Here is a 20488-nt window from a genome sequence, read left to right on the forward strand (position 1 = left end):
TTTCTATAATGTAGCGAGGGATATACAAAATTCTAAATATTTTTTCAAAATATCTACAGTTAATAATTAAAAAGTTTCTAAAACAAATTAAAATATAGTTGTAGAGAAATTTTTCTTTATATTTTATTATTGCCTGAATAGTATTTTTTTCCAAATTATAAGTTCCCTTTAAAATATATTTTTGATGGCTAACACATTGTCAATGTTTATTATAAGATGATCATGTTATCAAATTAAAATGTAATATATCACTATAAAAAGCACAACAACTTCAAGTGGCATACCAATTCCAGGTGAAAGAGTTGATGAGGAGGTTTTCATGATAACCTAGTGGCAATTATATTCTAAGTATTGAAATAGACCACAATAATATTATGCTATTAAGATTAGAGGTTCTATTATCTTTTTTGTTATTTAAAGAAAAGCTCAGATGCTATCTTTCAGGAACACAAAAAGAGAATTATTAATAGTTTTTATGATATCTATATGTATTATGTTTATAATGTTCTATGTTTTTAATTTTTTTAAACTATAAAAAGAATTCTCTGAAAATTTCAAACTATTTCTATTCCTAATCAACATAACAATTAGTTGTGCCTATTTATTGTATATGTGAATTTTACCACATGGATAAATGCATTTAAGTGTGTGTGTGTATATATTTATATATATATATGTATATATACACATATATATGTATAAGTGTGTATATAAATGTATATATACACACATATGTATAACAAGAAATCCCTGGGAGCCTGCTTAAAGGGTAAAAAGAATTTATTAGGAAAGAAAATTCAGCCGGGCAGTGGCGCATGCCTTTAATCCCAGCACTCGGGAGGCAGAGGCAGGTGGATCTCTGTGAGTTCAAGGCCAGCCTGGTCTACAAAACAAGTTCCAGGAAAAGCGCAAAGCTACACAGAGAAACCCTGTCTCGAAAAACAAAGAAACAAAAAAAAAAAAAAAAAAAAAAGGAAAGAAAATTCACTAGACAGAATAGGAGAATCATTGCAGGGTCCTGGAATGTTGAGATACAGATCCAGGCTTTTCTGCTGCCTGAATCAGTCCACACCATCCAAGCCCAGGAATGAGAGAAGAGACAATGTATGTGTGTCTCAGGTCATAAGGGTAGCCCTGAGGCCATGCCCCAGAGGCAGGTACTTCAAGGTTATAGGTAGAACAGTTCAGCAGGTTAAAATGTAATATTTAAACAGAGTGTGTCAGAATAAGGATCTAAACAATAGGCAGGAACCACAAGGCAGATCTACATGGATGCAGAAATGGGAGACACTGTTTCAGACATCTTAATGGTGATGCATCAGGGGCTGGATGCTAATTCTCAGCTGGTAAGGATTGACTGACAAGAGAAAATCCACATTCATTTTTTCAACAATGTGCTCATGACTCTGCATAATCGTTGGCAGACTTATAAGCACTAGGTTTAAAAAAATGTTTAAGTGTAAAATTCAATGACCTGAAAATGATGGTACTGTACCAACACTCACTCAGGGAGGGCAGATGTAATGCCACTTCATTGCTCTGTGGTTGGACAAATCTGGAGTATGTTTTTATTTTTCCTCTCCTCTTACAACTTCCCAAATAAATCCATTTTTCTTAGAGCCAATTTATATTTCCCAGCTTAATGATGCATTTTGCCCATATAGCTCTGCAACTGCTCTCTGAAGCTGGCCAACAATGATCTCACCTCACCTACAGTATAAATCCATCAGACAATAAACAACATCATTTTTAATTCAATAAGGATGACACAGTACATGTCGAATTGGTAGTTAAATAATTTATTTCTCTTTCAGGTGCAATCTGCCAGGCTTTTTGTAACTCTCCTTCTGATACGCATTTCATGTTTAATAGTTCATAGCCTCATGAGGATGCTTGTCAATCAATTAAATTGAAATGTCATTCTGACCTTTAATTGGAAACAATTTACTCTTTTCTCCATTTCATTGGGAGCTTTTTTCCTCTGTCATTCAAATTCAAAGCCAAAATCATTCATATTCAAAAACGTTATAATAATTAATGTTGGAAAATGACCTACTCACCAATATACTGACACTTTGTCATTGCAGAAGTTATTCAGCTGAGTCTACCTGAAGATCAGAGAGTAAGCATTACTGCAGCCACCGTGGGACAAAGTGCTGTTCTGAGTTGTGCCATTGTGGGAGCCCTGAGACCCCCTATCATATGGAAGAGGAACAATATTGTTCTAAATAACTTAGATTTGGAAGACATCAATGTGAGTATGTGAAACAGAGATGCTGTCCAGTGTGTGCATTTTGCAAATTTACCTTGGGCTCTGTTGTTTCTGGGGAGCTAAATGAATACTGGATACAGAGTGTAAGAGAATTATTAAAAGGTTGTATATCCATCCTACAGTTGGTAGCTACCCAACAGAGCAGTTGTAATTATGCAAATCATTTGTACTGGTGTAGTAAGATTATGTAGCTGTATATTAGTCAGAAAATGTATTAGCACAACATTTTATAAATATCTCTTTAGTTTTAATATGCAAATTGTCTTCCTAGTAAATTCACATCAATTAAGTATTCCAGGAACACAGTCCTATAAGCTCAAATTTACATGCATGAAATTGTGAATGCTCAGAGTCCAAGAATAAAAAGTTAAGACTGCTACCCATAAGAAGATGTGCATGAGTATAAGATGTGCGTATGTGGTGTGTGTGTGTGTGTGTGTGTGTGTGTGTGTGTGTATGTGTGTGTGTGTGTGCGTGCGCGCATTGATAGCTGTTAAGAGTTCCAGAGGAGAAGTAATATTTAGTTATCTGAAAGTATAGGCATGATGTGTTTGTATAATACAAATTCCTTTAATATAAAATATGTCTCTTCACCTAAAAATATATATTGCTAATTTATGAAATGTATCTGGGGTCTCTCTCTGAATTAATTCCCAGCATGCAATGGTACTAAGGATGAGGGATGGAAGTACCTTTTGCAACTTCTTACTTGTTCATATATTAATTCTTAAGAAGAAAATGCTTTAAAATATATTGAGTTGTGCATTTTTAATGAAGTTTTGATATTAGAGAACACATTATAGAAAGAACATGAGCTTGCATGTCTGTCATAACATGGCTTTCTCTGGTGAAATGAATTGCTACAGAATACTCTCTATGTTCACTGGGAAAAGGGAGACCATGTCCCTCATAGGATGAACTGATTTAATATTGAACAAGCCTGAGTATTTTCTTAAGGAATTGATAGATCTGGGCAAGTAAAACTAACAAACAAACTAACTAATAAATAAGTAAATAAATGAAAGTAAAATAAATCCGGTGAGCACTACTATTGATTAAGCATCTCTGGAAGCCATATTTGTCAAGGACTCCTGAGAATATCTCTAAATATAGTTAATTAATCTCATTGCAATGTCATCATGGTTGAGTAACAGCCAGTAGCTTGTGAAAAGCCAGCTGAGACAAAATGAAGTTTTATTTTACAATTCATTGGCATCAAGAAATATTAATTATCTTAGTTACTGTTTTACTTCTGTGAAGAGACACCATGACCATGGCAAATCTTGTAAAAGAGGCTTGCTTACAGTTTCAGAAGTTTAGTATATTATTATCATGGCAGAGAGCATGGTGGCATGAAAGCAGACCTGATGCTGGAGGAGCGGTTAGGAGTTCTCCATCCAGATTCGCAGGCAGTAGAAAGAGCCAAAAACTGGACCTAGCTTAGGCTTTTGAAACTTCAAAGCTTACCTCCACTGACTTCCTCCAACAACGGCACATTCCTAATCCTTCCAAATAGTGTCATTCTTTGATGGTTAAGTAAAGTGGAAGATAGATAATTGCTGACAACAAGAAATCTTTGACACTGTAAATAATGACATCTGAAAGGACCCATAATATTCTAATTTATACTATCTTTGTTGTTTGTTTTCTGCACTGGTTAAATATGATTAGCCATCTGGCTTAAGCCTTAGCAACACTAAACATCATTTATTTTCTGTGCTAAATTGAGGAAGAACTCATTTGTTGATGTGTTTGGCTTGTTGAACAGAACTTTCTTCAATAGTCCTTTTTACCGCCCCCCCATTGCCTTGTAGGTGATATTTCTTCCCTTGGATAACTATTTTCTCCCTATTGACCTTGAGTTTAATTCATCTATCAAATAAAACTAGCTTAACTAGAATTTATACTGTTTCAATAGGAAGTATAAAATCACTTTGTGTTTAGTCTGAGAAAAGAAATATACAGATGTGCTAGTGTACCACTGGAATACTGGGCCCACATGCAGATTTCCCGATTTATCACTCCCTGGATAGTTTTCAGAATTTAAATTAGATCAAATGTGTGCCTCTAGGCAACTGAATATCTGTTTTGTGATCATCTCCACTGACTGTCACCTGTCAGCATAGGGTATGTTGAGATTCAGTTCTTTTCTTTCCTGACTTTAGTAGCTAATATTTTATTGACTCTCATTGACCTGAGCTATTGATTTCTCCAATCCCATTGCAGCTCTTCATAAGTTGTGGCAGATCTGGTCATGGTCTGAAACACTGTCTTCTAACTCCTGTATCTGTAAAACATTCTGTCATGTTCACATTCAGAAGCCAATTAGTCTGTGAAAAATATGTAGTGTGTGAGGATTTTGATAGCTACTGATCAACAAATGGCATTCTTTTTCTGCCTGAGAAGAAGTACCTGATAATGAGAATGCTGAGGTTTATTGTGGTGAGTGTCTCAATTGCAGAGATGTTATACTTCCAGAGGGATTATTACATATTTTTTCATAATTGTGTATCACCTTTCTTAACAAGAAATCAACTGAAATTACATGAACTCTAGTAACCACAAATCCGTGGTTTTTCCCTGTCCTGCTTTATTATTTGTTGGATGCCATTCTTAAAGTCATGTGTATTAGTGAGGAAAGAAGTATGGGTGGCTGCAAATTCCCATTGTGCTTTCTTTCCCCCCCCCCTTTTTTCACTGTGGTGAAAATATGTAGTGTCAGATCAATCTTCCTAAATTTTTAAGTGCACAATAAAGTCATGTTAACAATAGGCACACTATTTTACAGCACATCTCTAGAACTTATTTATCTTCCATAACAGACCCCTGGTAATAACTCATTTCCCTCCCACAGTTCACAGCGACCATTATTCTACACTATATTTCTGTGATCTTGACTTTTGTAGCTTCCCCATAAAGTGGGTTCATGTGGAGATTATTCTTTGTGACTGCTTATTTCCCTAAGCATAATGACCTTCAAGTTTATCAATGTTGCTATTATAAGAATAAAAAATGGTGTGTCCGCTCTCTTTAGTCTACTTAATAATTTCCTTACTTTGGCTATATTGAAATGGACATACACATATAAATATATTTTGAGATAGTGATTACAATTATTTTTATATACTCCATAAATGGGATTGACTGTGTATATGATAATTTATTATATTTTTTGAAAAAGCTACGTGCTATCTTTTTTTATTAAATATTTTATTTATTTTACATACCAACCACAGATCCTCTTCTCTTCCCTCCTCCTGCCTCCCCCAGCTTCCTTTCCCCCAACCCACTTCCCACTTCCTCCTTCAACAAGGTAAGACCTCCCATGGGAATCAACAGGGTTAGGTACATTCAGTTGAGGCAGGTCCAAGCCCCTCCCCCTGCATCAGGGTTGTGCAAGGTGTCTCACCATAGATGATGGGCTCCAAAAAGCCAGCTCATGCACCAGAGATGGATCCCAATCTTATTGCCAGGGAGACTATTAAGCAGATCAAGCTACATCTCTGTTGTACATTGCAAGCAAAGGTCCATGGGTTCCAGTTTATTTATATTACAGCTTTGACTAATCTTGCTATTTTTTATCTATCTATATGTCGAATAATAGTAATCCTAATGCAAAAGTAATGTTCATGGTTTAAATTTTACTATTATATCTACTATTGTTGTTATTATGCATATATGATGTGTAAGTATGTGCATGCAATATAGGGTTCATGTGGAGGGCAAAGGTTTCCTGGGTTGAGCAGTAAGTGCCTTTATGCATGACGCATCTCACTGGCCCTACTTTATGGTATGAGTTTGCAGTTTACTAACTATTAAGGTTGTGGAGCACTAGTGTACATATCTCATGTAATTTGTATATTTTCTTGGATGAAAAGTCTACTAAGTTTCTGTGCCCAATTTTGCTTGAGTTAAATGTTATTTACTGTTATTATTATTATGCTTATAATTTGTACAAAGTTTACCAAATCAACATACTTTCATGACAAAAACAGTTAATAAACCAGGAACAGAAAGAACTTGATGGTAAATGTTATGCGTTTTTCTCTGAGATAAAAAGAGAAAAGAATGCCCCATCTTGGCATTGTGTACATCATATCTGAGGCAATCTGAGGCAGGGCGAGAGGTCAAATAAAGAAATGTAATGCATGAGAGCCTCCTGTCACTCGATGCCAGATGTAGGTAAGAATATGTTTCCAAGTAGACACAATCACTTCAAGTTATTACAATTTCTGGAATGTGTTCAATGGGATTGTCACACAGTTGCTCTTCATTTAAAGAGAAGTATTACATGGAAAGATGTTACAGGTGGATCACAAGCAATTGAAGCTCTCACTTGAAACAAAACAGATTCAGTCATGGAGGTGGCAGCTCAACAGATTCTTAGATTGTAGACAGAGAAACAGCTCTGAGGCCAGCAACTAATTCAGTCTAGGAAGGTAACATATAGGAAGAATAAAACTGCCATTGTGTGTAAGAATTTTAAGCCATGACACACATAATATAGAGAACTATAGATATTCAAAAATGTTTCATAATATCTACTGTGGTATATATTTGTCATTAGAATCAGCCAGTGGTATCAAGCATCTACAACCTATATGTAGGGATTCTACTAGTAGAATATGTTAACTACGTCATGTAATTTTAATTCTTAGAGCAATGAGATAAAAACTAGTTTCTTTTACAATCAAAATATATACAAAAAATATACTATAGACTGTATATATAATTCATATTACTTTTATATACTATATAAGACATTTTATAGTTATACATATTTATGTTTTTTATGCATATACATATATAAAGACATTTTTGTATTTTTAGGGTGGCAATTTGTAACCCAAATTGATGTCACTAATACAAAATTATTTAATTAAAGTAATTATAAAAATTAAATACAAATTATTAAGATTTCTGTTTACTATGTTAAAAAACAACACAGAATATTTAGCTATATTATTTACACACCCACACACACAGAGAGAGAGAGAGAGAGAGAGAGAGAGAGAGAGAGAGAGAGAGAACAACAAAGTGACTTCTAATGGCAATACTTATATATTAGTGCCTTATTCAGTCATCATCAGAGAAACTTCTTTGTTCAGCAGATAAAAGCAAATATCTGAGATCAAGAGCCATCAAATATATGCCCTCAGACCTCATGGATTCCCTTCAAAAGAGGAGGCAGAGAGAGTAAGAGCCAGAGGGGACTGTGATATTCAAATATCTATTATATTTAGATATAATAGAGGAAATCAACAAACCTAGTGGTTGACTAAAAACAATGACATTGTGCCTCTGTAAATCATCAGGTATTTACTGAATCTGATAGGGCATTCCCATAATCCCAGCACTGAGGAGGAGAAGGCAAAGGGATTAAAAGTTCCAAGTCATTCTTAGTTACATAACTTCTTCAAGACCACCTTTCAGTCTATGAAACCATGTCTCATAAATCAAAATAAAACAGCCAAAAAAACCCAAAACATCTCTCCCTCACAATTTTAACCTGAAATAATAAAGATATTTAAAATTTTCCTTGAATAAATTGGTCATCATGTTATTTAAATATATATATATATATATATATATATATATATATAAACTTTTATTAAAAAGAGACTCTTTACTCATAAAATATATGCTGATTAAAGCTTTACCTCCCTCTGTTCCCCTCAGTTTCTCCCCAGCCTCATTCCCCTCTGAATCTACTCTCATGAGAAGAAATCAGGCCTCAAAATGTTAACAATCAAACATGACAAACAAAAAATAATGAGATAAAGCAAAACCATCACAACAAGCCTGGACAAGGTAACCCAATAAAAGGGAAAGAACACCAAGAGCAAACACAAGAATCAGAAACCCACTTGAACACATACTCACTGGCCCCATAAAAACACTAAGCTGAATGCTATAGTATGTACACAGAGGACCTGGATCAAACCCATGCAGACTCTGTGCTTGTTGCTGCTGTCTCTGTGAGTTCACGAGCCTTGCTTAGTTGATTCAGAGGACGTTGTCTTCCATCCCCTCTGGCTCTTACTCTCTCTGCCTCCTCTTTTGAAGGGAATCCATGAGGTCTGAGGGCATATATTTGATGGCTCTTGATCTCAGATATTTGCTTTTATCTGCCGAACAAAGAAGTTTCTCTGATGATGACTGAATAAGGCACTAATATGTAAGTATTGCCATTAGAAGTCATTTTGTTGTTCTCTCTCTCTCTCTCTCTCTCTCTCTCTCTCTCTCTCTCTCTCTCTCTCTCTCTGTGTGTGTGTGTGTGTGTGTGTGTGTGTGTGTGTGTGTGTGTGTGTGTATGTGGTATTTTGTTGTACCCTAGGTCTTTGGGATCTCTAGTCACTGGTTCTGGGTCACCCAAGCAATGTTTGGTATGGGTTCCCTTTCACAGAGTAGGCCTTATGTCAAATGAGATGTTGATTTGCTGCTCTGACAAGTTCTGTGCCACTATTTCCCTAGCATATCTTGTCTGGAAGACAAATTGTAGGACAAAGGTTTTATACCTGGGTTGATATTTATGTTTCTCCTTTGATAGCCTGCAAAGTATCTTCCCACAACAAAGATACTATAACATAGGAATGAAGGTTCTACATGGACACTAACTTGCCTTTTCCATGTTCAATTATTTGTGTGGATGTTGTCCTTGGCAATGGGGTTCCACTATCATCAGAAAGTAACCCACTGTCTTATGCAACAGCTTGGGTTTTTTAGGGGTTTCCATGAAATCTTCTTGGTCAACAATTCAATTGAATGAAAGCCAATGCAGCTGGAAGCCTCATTTGGTGACAAGGGATGGAAACGTGGGACTCAATATCCCCCATTATTAGGAGACCTCATTAGGCTTGCCCTCATATGTTTTAGGAAGTTTCCACTGCACTGTTTCCACATCATCCTGAAATGTCCTTCAATTCCAGAGGTCTCTATTTGAATTTCCTCTCTCAACTGTATTTCCCCTTCCCCTCCTCACCAGGCCTTCCCATTCTCATCCCTACCTGCAACTAATCTGCCCATAAAATCTATACCATCCCCCATCCTATGGAGATCTATGTACACTCCCTACCTTCTTCCTCCATGTCAAACCTCTCTGTGTCTATGAATTGTAGATTCATTGTCATTTATTTAATGACTAATATACACATATAAGTAAATATACCATATTTATATTTTGGGGCCTTGCTTATATCTCTCAGCATAATTTTTCTAGGTCCATCCATTTGTCTGAAAATGTTATGATATCATTAGCAGCTGAGTAATACTCTGTTTTGTAACTGTACCACATTATCTGTATCCATTTTTCTGGAGAGGGCCATCTAGGATATTCTCAGAATAGTTCCCAATAGTTTCTGGCTATTATGAATAGAGCAGCATGGAATGTGGTTAAACAAGTGTCCTTGGGGTAAGATGTTGCATCCTTTGGATCTATGCCTAAGAATGGTATAGCTAGATCTTGAGGTAGATTGATTCCCAACTTTCCAAAGAACACCATATTAATTTCCAGAGGGGCTGGAGAAAGTGGACACCCTCCAGCAATGTAGGAGTGTTCCCCTTGCTCCACATCCTAACCAGCCTGAATTGCCACTTGTATTATTGATCTTAGCCATTCTGACAGGCACAAGATAGAATCTCAAAGTAGTTTTTAATTGTATCTCCCTGATGGCTAAGAATGTTGAACATTTCTTTAAGTGCTTCTCAGTCATTTGAGATTCCTCTATTGAGAATTCTCTGTTTATGTATGTATCCAAATTTTTATTGGAATATTTGGGGGTTTTTTGGTATCTAGTTTCTTAGTTCTTTATAAATTTTGGATATTAGTGCGCTATTACATTTGAAGTTGGTAAAATTATTTTAAAATTCTGTAGGCTCCTCCTTCATCTGAATGATAGTGTCCTTTGCTTTACAGAAGGTTTTCAGTTTTTTGAGGTCTCATTTATTATTTACCATAGTACCTGTGGTATCAGTGTACTTGTTCATGAAGTCTTTGCCTGGCCTAGAAGTTCCAGGCTTCCCCACATTCTTTTCTGTCAATTTCAGTGTTTCTGGTTTTATGTTGATGGCTTTGATCCATTTGAACTTGAGTTTTGTGTAGAGTGATAAATATGGATCTATTTGTACTCTTCTAAAAGCAGACATCCAGTTTGAACAGCACGATTTTTTGAAGATGCTGTCATTTATAGTGTGTATTTCTGGCATCTCTATAAAAAATCAGGTATTCATAAGTGTGTGGATTTATGTCTGGTCCTTCAGTTCAGTTCCATTGACCAATGTGTCTGTAATTAGGTCAATGTCATGTGGTTTGTATTATTATAGCTCTGTAGTGCAATTTGAAATTGGGCATTGTGAGAGCTCCAGGAGCACTTTTATTGTTCAGGATTGTTTTAGCTACCTTGGTGTGTGTGTGTGTGTGTGTGTGTGTGTGTGTGTGTGTGTGTGTGCTTAAATATGAAGTTGGAAATTATCCTTTCAAGGTCTGTGAAGAATTCTGTTGGAATTTTGATGGGAATTGCATTGAATCTGTAGATTGCTTTTAGTTGAGTGGCCATTTTACTATGTTAATCCTGCAGATCCGTGAGCATAGTAGTCAGTCTTCCCATCTTCTGATTTCTTCTCCTAATTCTTTTTTCAAATACTTGAAATTTTTATCATACAAGCCTTTCACTTGCTTGGTTACTGTTACCCCAAGATATTTTATATTATTTAAAGCTATTGTGAAAGTTTTTGTTTCTCTGATTTCTTTCTCAATCTATTTATAATTTGATTTAGGAGGGCTACCAATTCTTATGAATTAATTTTGTTTCCACCTACCTTGCTGAAAATGTTAAATAGCTGTAGGACTTTCGTAGTGGACATTGTAGGGTCACTTATTTATACTAGCATATCATCAACAAATAAAGACAGTTTGACTGCTTCTCTTCTACTTTATATCTCCTTAATCTCCTCCAGTTGTCTTATTGCTCTAAGTAAGAATTCAAGAACTATATTGAATAGATATGGAGAAAATGTAAAACCTTGTTTTATTCCTGATTTTAGTGGAACAGCATTGACTTTCTCTCTATTTAAGTTGATGTTGGCTATGGGCTTGCTGTAAACTGTCTTTATAATGCATGTATTTTATTGACAATTTTTTAATTCTGTGTTCCTAAGGGAAATTGGTCTATAATTTGCCCTTTTGGGGTCTTTACGTAGTTTGGATATCAGGGTAATTATAGCTTCATAAAATAAATTGGGCAATGTTCCTTTTGCTTTTATTTTGTGGAATAATTTGAGGAATATTGGCATTAATTATTCTCAGAAAGTCTAGTAGAATTGTACTCTAAAACATTTTTTTTGAGACAGGGTTTCTCTATGTAGCTTTGGTGCTTATCCTGGATCTCACTTTGTAGACCAGGCTGGCCTTGAACTCACAGAGATCCACCTACCCGAGTGCTGGTGGCACACGTCTTTAATCACAGCACTTGGGAGGCAGAGCCAGGCAGATCTCTGTGAGTTTGAGGCAAGCCTGGGCTACAGAATGAGTTCCAGGAAAGACACAAAACTACACAAAGAAACCCTGTCTCTAAAAAAACCAACCAACAAAAAACAACAAGAACAAAAAACTATTTAGCCCTGGGCTTCTTTGCATTGGGATAATTTTAATGACTGTTTCTATTTTATTAGGTGTTATAGATCTATTTAAATCTCTTTCTGATTTTGACTTAACTAAGAAGTATCTACTGAGAAAATCATTCATTTCTTTTAGAGTTTCCAATTTTGTGGAGTGCAAGTTTTTAAAGTATGTCCTGATTCTCTGACTTCCTTGGTGTCTGTGGTTTTGTCCCCCTTCTGGTTCTTATTGTTAATATGGTCTTCTCTATCTAGCTGCCTTTTAGTTAGTTAAGGGTTTGTCTAAAAAAAATCAACAAGCTTTTTTTTGGTTTGTTTTTTTAACAAAGGACCAAATCTTTGTTTCATTGTTTATTTGTATTGTCTTTTACTGGTTTCAGCCCCCGAGTGTGATCATCTATTGCTATCTACTCCTCTTGGGTGTGATTATTTCTTTTTTGTTCTAGAGCTTTCAGGTGTGCTGCTATGGGACTGGAGAGCCATCCTTTTTCTTTTTCCTTTTTTTAATGTAGGCATTTAGTGCTATAAACTTTATCTTACATTTGTTTTCATTGTTTCTATAAGTTTGAGTATGCATGTATTTATTTTCACTGAATTCTAGAAAGTCTTTGATTTCTTTGTTTCTATCTTGTCTTATTTTTCATTCAATAGAGATTTTCCACAAGTTTTTAAACTCTCTGTTGTTTCTGATTTTGTTGATATCCATCTTAAATCCATGGTTGTCTGATAGGATGCAAGGAGTTGTTTGAACGTTCTTGTTTCTTTGGAGATTTGCTTTGTGTCTAATGTTGCATGTGGTACAGAAAAAAGGATATAATCATTTTGTATGTGTGAAATACATATTCTGTAAGTATCTTTTAGGTTAACTGGTTTGTAATGTCTGTTAATCTCAATATTTCTATTCAGTTTTTATCTGGATGATGTGTTCATTGATGAGGATGGAATATTGAAGCCTCTCATTATCAGTGTATGGGGATCAACACGTGAACTGTAGTAGTGATGTTGTTGTTTTATAAACTTGGGAGCCCTTGTGTTTTTGGCATAAATCTTAAAAATTGACATGCCATCTTGATGGATTGTTTTTCTTGGATGAATATATAGTGTCCTTCTCAATACTTTTAATTAGTTTTGGTTTGAAGTGTGTTTTGGTAAGTATTAAAATGGGTATATCAATTTGCTTCTTAGGTTCTCCTAATTGGAATACTATTCTCCAATCCTTAAACCTGAGACATTGTCTACCCTTGAAACTTAAGTGTGTTTCCTGGGTGTAGAAGAAGGACAGAAACGTTTTTCACATTCATTCTTTCAGTATGTGCCTTTTTTATTGGAGAATTGAGCCCATTAATATTGAGAGTAATCAATGACCAATGATTATTGATTCCTGTATTTTGTTGTTGTTGTTATTGTTTGTTGGTGGTGGTGTTGTGTTTTTGTGCTTTCCTTGTTTTTAATTTGCTGGTATGAGATTATTTATTTCCCATGTTTTTGTGGATGTAGTAAACCTTCTTAGGTTGTCGTTTTCCTTCTAGCTCTTTATTAGGACTGGGTTTGTCTATAGAGTATATTGTTACATCATATTGTTATGTAACTTTAATCAGCATTTTGGTGTAGTATTACAAGAAATTTCCTGGTCAAAAAATGAGTTAATAAAATTTAACTGTTTGAATGTTTTATTAATCAAAGTATTGAATATCACCTACTACATGAAATACAAAACTCTAGATGAACGGAATTGACGATTTCATAGGATTGTATCAGATTTCATTCTTACTCAAAATGAAAAGTAATTGTTAAGAAAGTATTCCTTGTATCTAAGAGTCTTAGTAATTTAGAAATGTATGTTTCTTGACATAAATTCAAAGGATAGAATTTCTAAGTTATAATTGTAAAAAACAAGTTAGGATATCACAACTAGGTGAATATAAAAGTATGCTTGACCAGGTTTATATGTAAATGTGCTAAATAGTAGCTGATTGATAAAATCAAGCTTGTATGAATGTAACACCAATGACTTAATGTGAAATATAATCAAGAGCCCAAATTACAGAACTTTCTAGGACTTCCATTGTTTATTTCCAACAAAAAACAAAACAAAACAAAACAAAACTTCAATTGTTAAGGATCAGATTAATTGACACATAGTGAATCAGATCACCACCCAGAGACACTACACAAAAGAACAGTGGCATTTTATGAACATGAGGGCGAGGAAAAGAGAACTGCTAAGGGATAGTGGTAAACATGTCTGCAAGGTCCCCATTGTGAGATCTCAGTGAAAGTGTCTGAGAAAGACACCCAGGAGGTGATATTTAGGAATGCAGGAAGAAGGCATCCTGAGCTCTGAACAATACTTCCCATGGAGCAGTAATGAACTGACAGTGCTTCATGTCCTCTGTAACAATGAGAGTTTCCCTCCACGAAAGATTCTAGGTCAAGGTTTTATATTTGTTTATAGCCAGGCGTAATGTTGCTCAGGTTTTTGTCAATGAACCAGACTCCTCAAGAATTTTACCACCAACTGCCATGGAGCTATACTGGCATAGGTGGGGAGAAAAATCATATTTCTTTCAATAAAGATATATTTATCTCATATAAGAAAAAATCATATTTTAGTGTGAATTACTATGATGTCATTGTCATATATTTCACAGAATCTCATAGTTTAATGATGCCTTACTATAATATCTGTCTTATGATCTTTACTGTACAACATAGAGTCGGGAATAGAGTCACAGGTCAGTGGAAAATAAAGACCCTGTGTCTAGACAAGTCATAGGCTAAAGAAGAAATCCTACTCTATTTTTCTGCTAAATAGAGGCAGACTTATACCAACTTCTAATGATTTCTTGCTATACCTATAGCTTGGTACATTTTTCAATCCTTTTAAAAGAAGACCATATTAGCAATAGATAGTGATTAGCATAGAGACAGTGGACTGCCTAGTACTAAGCAGGACATCTACATCATATACTTTCCTTCCAACGCTCAGGGATCATGAAAAAGTGATTTGAAGAATGCAGAGAACCAGAGTAAGTAGAGTACAAGAAAACAATGCCTTCCAAATACAACAAGGCAGTTGCCAATAGCTGTTGCAACAACATACACATGACACGTACATAGGAAAATCAGACAAAATCACAGCACATAGGGGTAGTTGACCAAAAAGTCTCATCCCTAGCTGAGGAACTATTGGCAATTGATAGCTGCTAAGATAGCTGCTAAGAGATAGGAAACTCAGGTTTCTTTAAAAATGCGATCCCTTATAGGTCCATTACACTCTGGCGGATGACCAAACACCCAAGGGTGTATGGGCAGTATAAATTGGAACCAATGTGCTCTAAAACCACAGTGAGATTCAATGTTAGCTGTGTGTAGTGGGGGAATATAATCAAAACACATCATAGGAAATTTTAAAGGAAAACTAAACCAAAAAGAGAAGAAAGAGTAAAATGAAGGAAACCGGAAACACTTGCACTGGGACTTCTGTTGGAACCATAGGTTTTTGTGATTTAGCTGGATCGTAAATGTCATTGCTGTACTAGACCTAATGTATCTGAGATTTAATTGATAAATATTGATGAGCATTTCTACTTTCTTTTAAACAGAACTACAAACATTTTGCTTTAGCTCTTCTGATAAATACCAGGGTCTTTACTAAATTGCCCTTTATATTAATTATGAAAAAATTTTCACATAGAACATTTATGAAAATATTATTGAGCTGAATATAATATTCATTAAGAATATAGAGGTTCATTGTTTCTGGAGATCAAGGACTTAATTGTCTGGCTGTTCATTAACAGTCTGACCTTTGACACTAGGAATGAGCTAGTGAAAAGTGTGATCAAGGGAATAAGTTTGGCGAGGCCAACCTGATAGGAAGTTAAAAGGAGAGAATTACTAACCGGGAATGGAAATTTCAAATTGATCTATACTGTGATATTAAAGTTAAATTTCATTTGAATTTAATGTTACATTTAATGATCTAAAGTAGATTTTTAGATGTCCTTTTTGGCACCTCTTTGCACATTAAGAGGATTATGACTGCCATTCATCTTTGGTTAACCCAAAAATGTGAAATAATTTTTCCAAGATATTATATTATATGATAATTTGTCACAGACCTAATTTTTAAAGTAGGTCTTCTATCTATGTATTTCCTGGTATGATTTCTATTATTGCTACTATGTTTCTACACTTGTCAGGGCTTCACTGTTTATTTTAAATCTTTTGCTAATTTGTTTTTAGCAATTCAGAATTTGAGATTATACATTGAGCATATAGAATAAAACTGTAGAAGGAGCTGTGTATGACAGTGAGGTTGTGCATAGGGTGTTCACAGGAAAAGCATCATGGCACTGTCAGTATTTCTTTTCTCAAGAGGAATAAGGAAATGATGGTGAAAAGATTTATCTGACCAAAATAAAAAAAAAAAAAGAGGAGGAGTTGGATTTACATGTAGATTTATAAGATGGATTTGTTGGTCCCTAAGTATTATTTTATTTTTGGGGGCAATTTTTCCATTCTAGCTTCATTCTTCTCTTTATAGTAGATTTGAATTAAAAAAGTGATTTTTGCAAATGGTATCATCAGTCTGTTCCATTGTCTACATCTTTATGATAATACCAACATAAACCACAATTCTTCTTAACATGTTGCATATCAGACATGAAATTATATAATTTATATGTAGAAGCTATCATATATTTTAGTTGTTTTCCACTTTAATACTCAAGTGTATTGTTGCATAGTGTCCTAAATATAATAGGGGGAATAATTTAATCATATGCATCACAGCATTAACAGTGATCAATATAAACTTATGATAGTTTATAAAAATTACTTCCATTTAACTCGCCACTAGAATATTTGGCTTAGGCTACAGATGCAGTTCTGGTGTTGACCATATTAGAGTTTTGATTGTAAAGGCTATAAGGGAAATATTAGTAGAAAAAGAATTTAATCTGGGGTAGGCCTGGTGGCTTAGCCTTTTAATCTCATCATTCATGAGGTGCCACCAGAAGTATTGCAATTATCATTTAATCTGATACACATCATAAAATAATTTAAGACAGCTATAGCACCTATAACAATAAAGAAAAAAATGTATATTTCTAGTTCACTGTGTTGTAGGCATAACTCAGTTATAGTGCAATTGCTTAGCAAGCACAACACCCCAAGTTCCACATCCAGCACTACAAAAACAGAAATAAAATAGAGAAGCTTACTTATTTTTGACAGGCTTTCTATCAAAAAAGACATTCCATAAGATTTTTCCAAAATAGTAATATTAAAACTAACAATATAAACAGTCATATCACATTTTTGAACTTTAAGTTTAAATATGCTTAAAGAAAACTTTTTCTTTGTTAAGAAATTTTTTATTCATCTTGCAATCCAACCATATAACCCCCCATATCCTTCCTACTACTCCTCCAGCCTCCTCCCCCCACCCCCCCACAACCCACCCTCAATCCTCTCCTCTGAAAAAGTAAGTCCTCCCATTGGGAGTCAGAAAATCTTCGTATATTCAACTGATGCAGGTCCAAGCCCCTCCCCCTGCATCAAGCCTGTGCAAGCTGTACCACCATACATAATGGGCCCCAAAAAGCCAGCTCATGTACCAGGGATAGATGATGATCCCATTGCCAGGGAACCCTTAAGCAGACCAAGCTACACAACTGTCTCACTTATGCAGAGGTCCTAGTCCAGTTTCATGTATGTTCCATAGCTGTTGGTCTAAAGTTTGTGAGTTCCCATTACCTTGGTTCAGTTGTCTCTGTAGGTTTCCCCATCATGTTCTTGATGCCCCTTGTTCATAGAATCCCTCTTTCCTTTCTTCGACTGGACTCCTAGCGCTCAGCCTGGTCCTTGGCTGTGGATCTTTGCATGTGCTTCCATCAATTACTGGAGTAAGGCTCTATGATGACAGTTAGAATATTTACCAACCTGAATTACCAGGTTAGGCCAGCTCAGGAACCTTTTCCACTATTGCCAGTAGTCTAAGCTGGGGTTTTCCTTGTAGATTCTCAGAACCTTCCCTTGCACCAGGTTTCTCTCTACTCCTATGATGTCTCCCCCTGTCATAACTCTTTCATTGCTCTCCCAGTCTCTACCTCTACCATCCAGTTCCCTTATGTTCCCTTATGTTCCCTCATCCCCCATCCCCTCTTCTATATTGCCCACCTCTTGCTCCCTGTTTACTCAGGAGATCTCATCTATTTCCCCTTCCCAGGGTGAATCCATGCATCCCTCTTAGAGCCCTTGCTAGCTAGCTTCTCTGGAGCTGTGAGTTGCAGTCTGGTTATCCTTTGTTTATATCTAGAATCCACTTATGAGTGAGTACATACCATGTTTGTCTTTCTGAGTCTGGGTTACCTTACTCAGGATGATATTATCTAGTTCCATCCATTTGCCTGAAAATTTCATGATGCCATTATTTTATTTTTTTACAGCTGAGTAGTACTCCATTGTGTATGTGTACCACATTTTGCTTATCCATTCTTGAGTTGAGAGGCAACTAGATTGTTTCCAGGTTCTGACTATTATGAATAATGCTGCTATGAACATAGTTGAGCAAGTGTCCTTTTGGAATGATTTAACATTCCTTGGATATATGCCCAAGAGTGGTATTACTGGGTCTTGAGGTAGATTGATTCTTAATTTTCTGAGAAACTGTCATACTGATTTCCAAAGTTACTGTAGCCTAAAGAGAATTTTAAGTGATAACTGACTGAGTATAATCATAACATATAACATATGCTTTTCAAAGTCTATAACTTTCATTTTAAATTTTTATTTTAATTTATTATATTAGCTTTTCTTTGGCAGTTTTATGCATGCACTGAATGTCTCTTATTTCTTTGCCTCATTCCCCATTCTCATACTACAACTCTTCTTTTCTCCCTACCTCTCCCTCCTCCTTCCATGTCCTTTATGTATATAACCAGCTAGGTTTAAATAATGTTGTCTGCATAAGGCGGAAGTTACATACTTGATATTTGGCAAGATACCAATGGTTATAACATTGTCAAAGGTGACAGTACTTTCCCAGCCACATTTAACTATTCATAGTCACTAAGGAAGGAATGGAACTTGATAAGTCTTTTGTCCTTACATGATGAAATGTTAATAGGCCGAATGATGTGCAGGTATTATATACGTATTCATTGGTACAGTGAGTTCATGGATGCAGTTGTTGTGTCTTGTCAAAAACAAAACAAAACAAAACAACAACAACAACAAAAAACCCAAAACAGTGTTTTGTGCTTTCCCCAAACTTTGGCTCTTACATTCATTCTGAACACTCTTCCTTAATAACCCCCTCCATGGCCAACTCTTTAACTAGCCTCAGATAGCAAAAGGTTGTTGATATAGGCCATCTTTTCCATCACCCATGCTAACATACAGCAGTCAAGGGGGCAGGCTCAGTTCAGCTCTGCTGCACTCACTCCCTCAGGGCTCGCTGGCTCACAAGTGGTCAAAAACACCATGCACCTGAAATCCAAGGGCTGTGTTGAGCTGCCCATGTCCCTCATTGGCACTGTAATGCCTTGCCCTGCCCCTCATAATATACTGCAACAGGAGAGCTGCCCACTACTTCTGGAAAGCCCCACCCAGCACCACTGGCTTCCACCTCACCTTAGCAGCACACGAGGGACTATTTCTTTCTAAGGCTTAGTTTATTGCAAAAGAACAAATAATGTTCTATTTTCTCAACTACTACATGATTTTGTTTTGTTTTGTTTTGAAGTGGAGCACTATACATATTAGTATAACACCATACAAAATGTTTATACTGAAGATTTTAAGGTCTTAATGTACCCTGTTATTATAAGTCTACAGCTTTGTTTACTATAAGTCAGTTTTTCTGTAGTCTGGGGATTGAACATAGGAGTTCACTAATGTTTGCTGAACACTCTGCTACTTAGCTATGTCTACAGCTCATTACAACACATCTTGAGAGACCTTGTCCTCTGTCATTCTTTATTCCATGTGTGAATTTAGCCCTGCACCCATCATCTTGGGCTTGGGAACTAGAGATCAAACACTGCACTTTCAACTAAGTTACAGAGTTATATTTGTGATGGATGTGGAAACTACCAAGCAACCTGTGATCATAAAAAGCATGTTGGAAGAATTGTAATGAATGATGATGGAGATGGTGACCCAAGTTCACTACCAAATGTTAATAGATCACTACTAGGAACACTCAGTCAGAGATAGACTAGTTAAAAGCAGACTTTCTTCCTTCTGAGGACAATTACAACAAAGAATAGCAAAATAAAGTAACTATAATGTGAGACCAAGAATTCCTGAAATTACCCATAGATCAGGTTGAAATTCTTCTGACTCATATCTTCTTAGACAACAGGGGTTTGCTTGATGTTACATGCAAGACTTTTGCCAGTAATTAAGGAGCAAACTTTTGATTTACACAATATCCAATATCAAAAATGACTTTCTGAAGATGAAATGTACCTAACATAAAACTAATTTAGAAAACAATATCATCACAATTACATAGGAAGTAGGTTCTTTGTTACCATAGCATTCACTATAAATTTCTGATAAATGGTTATCTAGTTAAACCAGAAGGAA

General features: G+C 35.6%; 1 protein-coding gene across 4 annotated transcripts in view; it reads left to right on the plus strand.

Moving 5' to 3' along the window:
* Fstl5 (follistatin like 5) overlaps positions 1-20488 on the plus strand; it is a 567974-nt gene that overhangs the window by 365864 nt on the left and 181622 nt on the right. For all 4 annotated transcript variants that reach the window (XM_037206672.1, XM_037206671.1, XM_028867183.2 and 1 more), the window contains exon 7: positions 2088-2254. In XM_037206672.1, coding sequence (XP_037062567.1) covers positions 2088-2254 — 167 coding nt within the window. The remainder of the gene's footprint in view (positions 1-2087; positions 2255-20488) is intronic.

Source organism: Peromyscus leucopus, chromosome 6, assembly GCF_004664715.2.
Source record: "Peromyscus leucopus breed LL Stock chromosome 6, UCI_PerLeu_2.1, whole genome shotgun sequence".
Lineage (NCBI taxonomy): Eukaryota > Metazoa > Chordata > Mammalia > Rodentia > Cricetidae > Peromyscus > Peromyscus leucopus.